General features: G+C 45.8%; 2 protein-coding genes across 2 annotated transcripts; both read left to right on the top strand.

Moving 5' to 3' along the window:
- Positions 1 to 1,618: 1,618 nt before the first annotated feature.
- LOC140538806 (testis-specific serine/threonine-protein kinase 6-like) lies at positions 1,619 to 3,732 on the top strand. The gene is made up of 6 exons (XM_072661317.1): positions 1,619 to 2,427; positions 2,516 to 2,627; positions 2,834 to 2,919; positions 3,079 to 3,383; positions 3,477 to 3,568; positions 3,685 to 3,732. Exons 1-6 carry the CDS (start codon positions 1,619 to 1,621, stop codon positions 3,730 to 3,732), a joined length of 1,452 nt encoding a protein of 483 aa, XP_072517418.1.
- Positions 3,733 to 9,430: 5,698 nt separating this feature from the next.
- On the top strand, positions 9,431 to 11,551 carry LOC140538805 (testis-specific serine/threonine-protein kinase 6-like). Its single transcript, XM_072661316.1, has 6 exons — positions 9,431 to 10,239; positions 10,328 to 10,439; positions 10,646 to 10,731; positions 10,891 to 11,082; positions 11,237 to 11,378; positions 11,495 to 11,551. The coding sequence occupies exons 1-6, from the start codon at positions 9,431 to 9,433 to the stop codon at positions 11,549 to 11,551; spliced, it is 1,398 nt and encodes a 465-aa protein (XP_072517417.1).
- Positions 11,552 to 11,717: the final 166 nt, after the last annotated feature.

Genomic DNA, 11,717 nt, shown 5'->3' with positions numbered 1-11,717 from the left:
CTCAGAAGGTTCAGATCTGTATTTTTAAGCTTCAGTCTGCTCTTCTGATCTCTAACAGAAATATCTCTCACACGACAAAAAAGTACCATAAAAACTGGAGAACCTGAAAGGATTCAGCAGTGCTCAAATATCAGCCGTATCAGTTCCCCATGCGTTCCTGTGAGTGAACAGCTGTACTGCTGCTGGCTTAGCTCCTGTAGCTAACCTGTTAGCCTTAAAAAGCTAATTAAATGAATAAATACATAAAAAAAAAATCAAAAGCGGATTAAAAAAATAAAAAAAATTAAAAAAGGAAACAAAAATACTGCAAAAGGAAAAAGAAAGGAGGCATAGAGGATTTTCATGCAACTGGGTCATGCACTCAGAGCCCATGCCCACCTGGAACCCACCTAGCCCACAATTCCACCTACGTGAGCCACGTGAGTGTGTTGGCTGGGACGGATCTGATGCTGAACCTCAGTATGAATGAGGTTCACACTCAACAGGCCTGGCTGTATTCAATCAACTCAGTCCCATCATCACTGCAATGTGGTTCATGTGTTGGCTGAGTTACTAAAGGGGTGAATCCCCTTTCACAGCACTGTGTGTACATACAGTCCTATACAGTCAATGAAGGAACACTGGCCTGTGGCCTGACTCCACCCCTCCATTATGACATCACTGCAATTGTGACATCACAGCAGTTGTGACATCACAGCGGCTATATATAAGGCGTGTTCTCCCTCACTGGCTCAGTTAGGATTCAGCAGGTCACGAGACAGTTGATTGCTACAGTCACATCAACGCTGATGTCATTTGGCTCGGTTCTAGAGCCACTTACATTAGAACCTGATAAACGGGTTCTAGAGCTGCTTCCCTCCCACACAGGATAAGGTAAGTACCAATTATTGATTACAAATCACAAACAAATCTGAATTAAAGAACAAAGTTCTCCACAACACTAGAACCAGTGAATTGGAACGTTCTAGATAATGTTAATATTTTAATAGATTAGTTTGTTAGATAGTTTAGATTTGATGGGCTTAATACTGATCACTCACTGTGACGCCTATGGCTGCTTCGCCATCAGCAGCCGGAGCGTGGGTGAGCACAATTGGCCATGCTCTCTTTCACTCTCCGGGCGGATAGATGGCGCTCTCCCCCTCATCACCTACATTGTGATGCTGGTCGGCACAGGCGTCTGTTAGCTGATGTATCAGAGCTGGGGATCCAGGGCTTTCCTCCAAGCACTTTGGCTGCCTAGTGATGCTGCATTGGCCACAGTTCAGAAAGAGGCGGTGGCTGACTTCACATGTATCAGAGGAGGCATGTGCTTGCCCGGGAGCACTGCAAGTGATGGGGGGAGTCCTGGTGAGCGGGTGGGTTAGTTGGCTTAGTTAAACTGGGGGGAAATTGGTCAGTCATAGCCTTGGTTTTTCCAACTGAAGCTGCAAAAGATCAAAAGCAGATGTTCTGATCATTTCAGCATCTAAAGGGCTGTTTACCGGTGAGGTTCTGGTGAGGTGTGCAGAATATAAAGCATAAGAGAGTCAGAAACACTCTTAAACCCTCAAAATGAACCGTTCACCTACTGAACCCTCTAACGTTCTGCTCCACCTTCCATACACAGGGAAACAACATGAAAACCGACGGTCCTCTGAGAAGCTTGGGCTACGAGTTGGTGGGCAGCCTCGGTGAAGGGACTTTCGGCATGGTGAAACTGGCCAGGTCAGAAAGACACTCCGAACAGGTGGCCATTAAAATAATGAAGCCCCGAAGAAAAAATTCCAAATTCTCTCGTGAATATCTGCCCCTGGAACTCGCCATCCTGAGAAGAGTGAGGCACCCTCACATAGTTCAGGTCCACGAAATCTTTCAGATGCCCAGTGGACAGGCTTACGTCGTGATGGAGGCTGCCACGACGAATCTCTTTCGAAAGGTCCGGGAGCTCTCCTTCATCCCCATGGACCAGGCCAGGACGTGGTTCTCTCAGCTCGTCTGTGCCGTGGTCTACCTGCACCAGCAGAACATCGCTCATCGAGACCTGAAGTGTATGAATGTTCTGCTGACGGCTGACAACCAAGTGAAGCTCACGGACTTTGGCATTGGGCGATTTTACGAAGGCTTCCCCAAACTGTGTCGGACATACGTGTGCACTCCTCTTTATGCTGCACCGGAGGTGCTTCTGCGTGTACCACATGATCCCATGAGGTCTGATGTCTGGAGTCTGGGCGTGATCTTCTACCACATGGTCACCGGGAGACTACCCTTCAAAGCCGGCAACAGGAAAAGACTCCCACTCCGCCAGTTCAGACCCCTGGAGTATCCCAGTAATGTGGAGGAGCCCTGTCGCGCCTTCATCTCGTACATGCTGCGCTACAATCCTCTCGTCCGGCCTTCGGCGACTAAGGTGGCCCAGCACCCTTGGTTGCAGACCAGCCAGGAGCCGTAAGTAAACCTCTGTGCTGGAGCTCCAGCATCAAGTTGCAGGTTTATATGTTCCTACAGGAGATTTACCTCTGATTTTCCATTTCAGGTTGCCGCACAGCTCCAGCAGTCTGGAGGTGCAGTCTGGGGTTCAATCCTCGAGCCGGTCTCTGTCTGTGAGAAGCTCTCCCTGTGTCTCCGAGCTACAGAAGAGGAACACCGTAAGTCATAGAACACACCTCACAACATTACAACAGTTCCTTCAGATTCCCACATAATCAATCAGTTACCATGGAAACAGAGTCATTCAGAGTGAGGTTTGGTGGGAAATATACCAAAGCAGATACCAAATCTGTGTTGGCCACCATTCCAGAAAGCATCAGCTTTGTGTGTAAATTCTATAACGACCCTTTCCTCTCCACCACAGGATCCAGAAGAGGTCGGTCCGAGCAGAGCAGCGACTCACTCCTCCAGCAGTGTAGAGACTTCCACAGCTCGTCCCTCTGCAGTAAGGTAAGATTCAGGATTACAGTTCACCCTGAAGTTTGGTAGTACTGTTCAGTCCAATACAGAGGTGTCAAACATACGGCCCGCGGACCGGAATCGGCCCGATTAAGGCTTAAGTTCATCATCAATCCATTAACCTCATTCCTGCTTCTGTATCATCTCCAGACGTATAGGCAGGTTCCTTGTGGTAGCGGTTGAAGACCAGGACTCACTTCAGCAGACACAGGAAGTGTTTCAGACTTCTTCCTGTTTGAGCTCAGGAGATGGGCTGGAGTTTGTCACATGTCGAGAGGTTCAGCCTGAGCCAGAACACGGCAGCAGTGGAGCTTGCCGAAGCGTGGAGGTCGTGGGGGAGGAGTGCGGCTGCTTCGGCTGTAGCTCGTTTTGCGCTGCAGCTAAAGCTTGCCTAGTGGCACCAATTGTAAAAGCCTCCCGCTCACTTCGAGAGAGGATGAGGAGGTTTTTCAGAGGTAAGTCTGTGGTGCGTCGCTCCTCCTCTCCTTCCCAGTAGGGTGTCCGTCATCCTGCTGCCTCTGCTGAAGCTCCTGCTTGCTCGTGTTCAGAGCAAAGGCGTGACAGTGCGACTCCAGAAGTCCTGCTACCGCAGCCAACAGTGAAGAAGGGACCCAAGAGACAGAGGCTCCTCCAGTTTAAGGTATGTGTGAGTGTTGAGGGACTGGGACAGCCCCAGATCTTTAAACTGCAAAATCACTTCAGATGATTGAGAAATGGTTCAGTTGCTCAGACTTTCTCTTATTGTCCCACAAACAGATCCTGAAGAAGACGACCAAGAAGGGCTCATCCATCGAAGTCATCTAATACGGCTCCTGGTAACGACAACATCCCACTTTCTCTCTATCTGATCATTGACTCTACTGCTTTCCCGTTATCTATCAGTCTATCCGGTGTCGACCAGAGGAGGATGGGTTCCTCTTTTGAGTCTTGGTTCCTCTCAAGGTTTCTTCCTCTTAGCATGAGGGTTTGTCCTTGCCACTGTCGCCACTGGCTTGCTCAAAAGAGGCTCGGACCCGGATTTCTGTAAAGCTGCTTTGGGACGATACCTGCGGGTGAGATTCTAGAGAGAGTGCAATGCAGTGACTCTGTTGTTCTGCTGGGAGAATTCAGCGCTAATATGGGCAATAACTGGAAAACCTGGAGAGGAGGGATCAGGGGAACGGCCTGTCTGATCTGAACCCGAGCAGTGAGTTGTTATTGGACTTCTGTGCTGGTCATGGTTTGTCCGTTACAAACACCATGTTCAGACACAAGGTTGCTCACCTGTACTTGGTACCAGAGCAGCTTGGGCTTGGGTCATTTCATGTGTTTCGGACACATGGGTAAAGAGAAGTGCCAAGCTGTGACCTGATCTCCATCCGGTGGTGAGTTGGATCGGGTGGTGGGGTAAACAGCCACACAGACCTGGTAGGCCCAAACAAGTAGTGAGGGTCTGCTAGGAAAGGCTGCCATCCACAATACGTTCCACTCCCATCTCCAGAAGGGCTTCTCACATGTTCCGGAGGAGGTTGGAAACATGGAATGGGAGTAGACCTGGTTTAAGACCTCCATCGAGGAAGCGGCTGTGCATAGCTGTGTCCAGAAGCTTGCTGGTGCCCATTACAGTGGACGCCAAAGAACCTTTTGGTGTCCACCTGCGGTGAGGGAGGCCATCAGGTGGAAGAAAGAGACTTTCTGAGCTCGGTTGGGTCGGGGTACTCCCACTTCTGCTAATGGGTACCAGCAGGCAAAATAGGTAGCAGCTTTGGCAGTGGCAGAAGCAAAATCCAGAGTATGGGAGGAGTTCGGAGAGGCCGTGGAGAATGACTGTCAAGGATTTTCTGGAAAATGCTCCGACAACACAGATGAGGAGTGAGGGACACTGTGGAAACTGTGCTCAGTAAGGGCGGTGAACCTCTGAACTCAGCTGTGGACGTTGTTGAGCACTGGAAGGAAAATCTGGAGGATTTTCTAATCCCAAGGAACATGCCTCAGGGTGGTGGTGGTCCCCATTTGCAAGAAAGGGGGCCAGAGAGTGTGTGCAGACTTTAAAGGCTTCACACTTCTCAGCCTCCCTGGGAAAGTTCATGTCAGGGTACCGGAAAGGAGAATCCGTCCGACAGTTAAACCTCAGATGCAGGAGGATCAGTGTGGGTTCTGTTCTGGCTGTGAAAAGGTGGACCAGCTCTGCTGTTTGCAGACGTCGCCCTTGTGGCCTCTACGTGTCGGGAGTCTCCACCACACACTTGAAGGGTTTGCAGCTGAGTGTGAAGCGGTCAGTATGAGAATCAGCACCTCCAAGTCTGAGGCCATGGTAGTATCCCGGAAAAGGATGGCGTGCTCCCTCCAGGTAGAGAGCGTGGACCTAGCCCAGGTGGAGGACTCTCAGGGACTTGTTGGCGAGTGATGGGAGAAGGGATTGTGAGATCAGTGGTAGGTTAGGCGGCTGCAGTTGATCTACGTCCCCACCCTCACCTGTGGTCAGGAAGTTTGGGATTGCTCTTCATGGTAGAATGAGGAACTGTGTTATCTGGGAGGAGCTTTAGGAAGGGGGTATAGATTTTTAGTTATGTTCTGAATGTCAGTTTAGCCCTTAGAGACATTTCTGAAATGACACTGTTAAGAAATAAAGCTTTGCTGAGCAGCTTCACCAGCCTGAGACGTTTCATCATTTTACCACAGAAAATATTCAGCATTTCTTTGGGATTTCTGGAAAATTAAGGTTCTAAGAAGAAAACTTTCATGAGGAGAGTTTTATAGTGTTAAGTTTAGATTCACCACCTCGAACACTAGAACTTTTAAATGTGGGGATCGACTTCTACAAGACGATTAGCTGAGGTTTGAGCACTCCTGAGTCATGTACTCTACTCCTCAAAGTAGACAGACCAACAGGTAGTATTATTCAAATTATAGTATTTACCTCTTTTATCTGTATTACAGCCTCATTACTTTATTTATTATCCAGCTCTATGATGTTTATTAATGGTTACTGTGTACTATTAATAAACTAGCAAGTAGCTTAGCCTACTGGTTTACAGTGTTTATTAGTCTAACCTGTAGTTGAGAGCATGATGCTAAGCTAACTCTTGTGAACATAATGCTACAATGCTACTTTCTCTGGGTATTCATATTTGAAGCTATTCACATATCATTTAATGATGTGATCGAATCTTTATGGAGTGAGATTTAATCAATTATTATATTCACACCGTTAATCTTTACTGGGCCGGGTATCTGGAGCAGGTCAGATTTAATCTGATTTACTCAGGTTTCTGGATTAGGTCATATATTCAATTATTATTGAGCCTACAGAACCTACTATTAGTGATTAGGTATCTACAATGAATGAGTCAGTACCTACTACAAATGATTCAGTACCTACTATGAATATTTCAGAATGTTCACTCAATGTTTCAGTAGCTATTGTAAGTGATTCAGTAGGTTCACTAGCTCTTTCAGGTGCCATCATAAATGATTTGTAATAAACACTAAGTGATTCAGAATCTACTGTAAATCATTTACTTTACCTTTAGCAATAAATGGCTCCAAATCTACTATGAAGAATTCAGTATCTATAGTAAATGATTCAGTATCCACTAACAATTACTCAGCAGACTATAAATGATTCAGTATTTACAAGTAATGATTCACTATACACTATAAAGAATTCAATACCTACTTCTGATGATTCAGAATCTACTACAAATGTTTCAGTGGCTATTGTGAATGATTCAGTATCTACATTAAATATTTTAGTAGGCATTCTAAATGATTCAGTATATACACTAAATTAACTATGAATAATTCAGTGTCTACGATAAAGTACTCAATGTCCACTGTAAGTGATTCAGTATTTTTGTATACATGATTCAGAATCTGGTATAAATAATCAACAACAGATATTTCAGTAGCTATTGTGATTCAGTATATACACACGAGTGTTCTGTATCTGTTGTAAATGACTCAGTATCTACACTAAATAATTAAGAATGTACTATAATCCATTCACTATCCAATTATGCTCATAAATCATTATCCAATAAATGATTAGGAATCTACTATAAAGAATTCAGAATGTACTGTAATGTTTCAGTAGCCATTATAAATAATTCAGTATCTATAATAAATATTCTAGCAGTTTTTATAAATGAATCAGTATCTATAACAAATATTTTAGCAGTTTTTATAAATAATTCAGTATCTATAATAAATATTTTAGCAGTTTTTATAAATAATTCAGTATCTATAATAAATATTTTAGCAGTTTTTTATAAATAATTCAGTATCTATAATAAATATTTTACCAGCTTTTATAAATAATTCAGTATCTATAAATGTTTTAGTAACTTTTATAAATGATTCAGTATCTATAATAAATATTTCAGTAGCCTTTATAAATGATTCAGTATCTATAATAAATATTTCAGTAGCCTTTATAAATGATTCAGTATCTATAATAAATATTTCAGTAGCTTTTATAAATGATTCTGTATCTTTAATACATATTTTAGCTTCTATAAATGATTCAGTGTCTATAATACATATTTTAGTAGCTTTTATAAATGATTCTGTATCTATAATAAATATTTTAGTAGCCTTTATTAATGATTCAGTATCTATAATAAATATTTTAGTAGCCTTTACAATTGATAAAATCTGACTCTATATGCAGTTATATGAGTAATAACGTCAAACATGAACACCAAACAAACCTTTGAGGGGTAGTGAAAGTCTGGCCTGTTGTGCCTTTCTCACTTTCCTTTGCTGCCCCCCTCAGACACATGCTGGTACTGCACACTGTGATGGCGTTCAGAGAGAAGGGCTATTACAGGGGTTCTGTCCGTCCGGCTGCATGTAAATGCTTTTGCAACTATTTCAGTATGAAGAGAGCTCGTCAACCTCAGAAGGTTCAGATCTGTATTTTTAAGCTTCAGTCTACTCTTCTGATCTCTAACAGAAATATCTCTCACACGACAAAAAAGTACCATAAAAACTGGAGAACCTGAAAGGATTCAGCAGTGCTCAAATATCAGCCGTATCAGTTCCCCATGCGTTCCTGTGAGTGAACAGCTGTACTGCTGCTGGCTTAGCTCCTGTAGCTAACCTGTTAGCCTTAAAAAGCTAATTAAATGAATAAATACATTTTAAAAAATATCAAAAGCGGATTAAAAAAATAATAAAAATTAAAAAAGGAAACAAAAATACTGCAAAAGGAAAAAGAAAGGAGGCATAGAGGATTTTCATGCAACTGGGTCATGCACTCAGAGCCAATGCCCACCTGGAACCCACTTAGCCCACAATTCCACCTACGTGAGCCCCACGTGAGTGTGTTGGCTGGGACGGATCTGACACTGAACCTCAGTATGAATGAGGTTCACACTCAACAGGCCTGGCTGTATTCAATCAACTCAGTCCCATCATCACTGCAATGTGGTTCATGTGCTGACTGAGTTACTAAAGGGGTGAATCCCCTTTCACAGCACTGTGTGTACATACAGTCCTATACAGTCAATGAAGGAACACTGGCCTGTGGCCTGACTCCACCCCTCCATTATGACATCACAGCAGTTGTGACATCACTGCAATTGTGACATCACAGCGGCCTCTATATATAAGGCGTGTTCTCCCTCACTGGCTCAGTTAGGATTCAGCAGGTCACGAGACAGTTGATTGCTACAGTCACATCGACGCTGATGTCATTTGGCTCGGTTCTAGAGCCACTTACATTAGAACCTGATAAACGGGTTCTAGAGCTGCTTCCCTCCCACACAGGATAAGGTAAGTACCAATTATTGATTACAGATCACAAACAAATCTGAATTAAAGAACAAAGTTCTCAACAACACTAGAACCAGCAAATTGGAACGTTCTAGATAATGTTAATATTTTAATAGATTAGTTTGTTAGATAGTTTAGATTTGATGGGCTTAATACTGATCACTCGCTGTGACGCCTATGGCTGCTTCGCCATCAGCAGCCGGAGCCTGGGTGAGCACAATTGGCCATGCTCTCTTTCACTCTCCGGGTGGGTAGATGGCGCTCTCCCCCTCATCACCTACATTGTGATGCTGGTCGGCACAGGCGTCTGTTAGCTGATGTATCAGAGCTGGGGATCCAGGGCTTTCCTCCGAGCACTTTGGCTGCCTAGTGATGCTGCATTGGCCACAGTTCAGAAAGAGGCGGTGGCTGACTTCACATGTATCAGAGGAGGCATGTGCTTGCCCGGGAGCACTGCAAGTGATGGGGGGAGTCCTGGTGAGCGGGTGGGTTAGTTGGCTTAGTTAAACTGGGGGGAAATTGGTCAGTCATAGCCTTGGTTTTTCAAACTGAAGCTGCAAAAGATCAAAAGCAGATGTTCTGATCATTTTAGCATCTGAAGTGCTGTTTACCGGTGAGGTTCTGGTGAGGTGTGCAGAATATAAAGCTTAAGAGAGTCAGAAACACTCTTAAACCCTCAAAATGAACCGTTCACCTACTGAACCCTCTAACGTTCTGCTCCACCTTCCATACACAGGGAAACAACATGAAAACCGACGGTCCTCTGAGAAGCTTGGGCTACGAGTTGGTGGGCAGCCTCGGTGAAGGGACTTTCGGCATGGTGAAACTGGCCACGTCAGAAAGACACTCCGAACAGGTGGCCATTAAAATAATGAAGCCCCGAAGAAAAAATTCTAAATTCTCTCGTGAATATCTGCCCCTGGAACTCGCCATCCTGAGAAGAGTGAGACACCCTCACATAGTTCAGGTCCACGAAATCTTTCAGATGCCCAGCGGACATGCCTACGTCGTGATGGAGGCTGCCACGACGAATCTCTTTCGAAAGGTCCGGGAGCTCTCCTTCATCCCCATGGACCAGGCCAGGACGTGGTTCTCTCAGCTCGTCTGTGCCGTGGTCTACCTGCACCAGCAGAACATCGCTCATCGAGACCTGAAGTGTATGAATGTTCTGCTGACGGCTGACAACAAAGTGAAGCTCACCGACTTTGGCATTGGGCGATTTTACGAAGGCTTCCCCAAACTGTGTCGGACATACGTGTGCACTCCTCTTTATGCTGCACCGGAGGTGCTTCTGCGTGTACCACATGATCCCATGAGGTCTGATGTCTGGAGTCTGGGCGTGATCTTCTACCACATGGTCACCGGGAGACTACCCTTCAAAGCCGGCAACAGGAAAAGACTCCCACTCCGCCAGCTCAGACCCCTGGAGTATCCCAGTAATGTGGAGGAGCCCTGTCGCGCCTTCATCTCGTACATGCTGCGCTACAATGCTCTCGTCCGGCCTTCGGCGACTAAGGTGGCCCAGCACCCTTGGCTGCAGACCAGCCAGGAGCCGTAAGTAAACCTCTGTGCTGGAGCTCCAGCATCAAGTTGCAGGTTTATATGTTCCTACAGGAGATTTACCTCTGATTTTCCATTTCAGGTTGCCGCACAGCTCCAGCAGTCTGGAGGTGCAGTCTGGGGTTCAATCCTCGAGCAGGTCTCTGTCTGTGAGAAGCTCTCCCTGTGTCTCTGAGCTACAGAAGAGGAACACCGTAAGTCATAGAACACACCTCACAACATTACAACAGTTCCTTCAGATTCCCACATAATCAATCAGTTACCATGGAAACAGAGTCATTCAGAGTGAGGTTTGGTGGGAAATATACCAAAGCAGATACCAAATCTGTGTTGGCCACCATTCCAGAAAGCGTCAGCTTTGTGTGTAAATTCTATAACGACCCTTTCCTCTCCACCACAGGATCCAGAAGAGGCCGGTCCGAGCAGAGCAGCGACTCACTCCTCCAGCAGTGTAGAGACTTCCACAGCTCGTCCCTCTGCAGCAAGGTAAGATTCAGGATTACAGTTCACCCTGAAGTTTGGTAGTACTGTTCAGTCCAATACAGAGGTGTCAAACATACGGCCCGCGGACCGGAATCGGCCCGATTAAGGCTTAAGTTCCTCATCAATCCATTAACCTCATTCCTGCTTCTGTATCATCTCCAGACGTATAGGCAGGTTCCTTGTGGTAGCGGTTGAAGACCAGGACTCACTTCAGCAGACACAGGAAGTGTTTCAGACTTCTTCCTGTTTGAGCTCAGGAGATGGGCTGGAGTTTGTCACGTGTCGAGAGGTTCAGCCTGAGCCAGAACACGGCAGCAGTGGAGCTTGCCGAAGCGTGGAGGTCGTGGGGGAGGAGTGCGGCTGCTTCGGCTGTAGCTCGTTTTGCGCTGCAGCTAAAGCTTGCCTAGTGGCACCAATTGTAAAAGCCTCCCGCTCACTTCGAGAGAGGATGAGGAGGTTTTTCAGAGGTAAGTCTGTGGTGCGTCGCTCCTCCTCTCCTTCCCAGTAGGGTGTCCGTCATCCTGCTGCCTCTGCTGAAGCTCCTGCTTGCTCGTGCGGAGCAAAGGCGTGACAATGCGACTCCAGAAGTCCTGCTACCGCAGCCAACAGTGAAGAAGGGACCCAAGAGACAGAGGCTCCCCCAGTTTAAGGTATGTGTGAGTGTTGAGGGACTGGGACAGCCCCAGATCTTTAAACTGCAAAATCACTTCAGATGATTGAGAAATGGTTCAGTTGCTCAGACTTTCTCTTATTGTCCCACAAACAGATCCTGAAGAAGACGAAGAAGATGACCAAGAAGGGCTCATCCATCGAAGTCGTCTAATGTGGCTCCTGGTAACGACAACATCCCACTTTCTCTCTATCTGATCACTGATTCTACTGCTTTCCCGTTATCTATCAGTCTATCCGGTGTCGACCAGAGGAGGATGGGTTCCTCTTTTGAGTCTTGGTTCCTCTCAAGGTTTCTTCCTCTTAGCATGAGGGAGTTT

This window comes from Salminus brasiliensis, chromosome 18 (assembly GCF_030463535.1).
Source record: "Salminus brasiliensis chromosome 18, fSalBra1.hap2, whole genome shotgun sequence".
In the NCBI taxonomy this organism is placed as follows: domain Eukaryota; kingdom Metazoa; phylum Chordata; class Actinopteri; order Characiformes; family Bryconidae; genus Salminus; species Salminus brasiliensis.
This window is presented reverse-complemented; position numbering and strand designations above follow the sequence as displayed.

Bases quoted from the DNA above. Each gene is read 5' to 3' on its own strand.
- LOC140538806 (XM_072661317.1), top strand. From the start codon at position 1,619: ATGAAAACCGACGGTCCTCTGAGAAGCTTGGGCTACGAGTTGGTGGGC. The intron at 2,428-2,515 runs GTAAGTAAACCT...TTTCCATTTCAG, and splicing joins TTGCAGACCAGCCAGGAGCC to GTTGCCGCACAGCTCCAGCA. The intron at 3,384-3,476 runs GTAAGTCTGTGG...GCTCGTGTTCAG, and splicing joins GATGAGGAGGTTTTTCAGAG to AGCAAAGGCGTGACAGTGCG.
- LOC140538805 (XM_072661316.1), top strand. From the start codon at position 9,431: ATGAAAACCGACGGTCCTCTGAGAAGCTTGGGCTACGAGTTGGTGGGC. The intron at 10,732-10,890 runs GTAAGATTCAGG...TATCATCTCCAG, and splicing joins GCTCGTCCCTCTGCAGCAAG to ACGTATAGGCAGGTTCCTTG. The intron at 11,083-11,236 runs GTGCGGCTGCTT...CCTTCCCAGTAG, and splicing joins GTGGAGGTCGTGGGGGAGGA to GGTGTCCGTCATCCTGCTGC.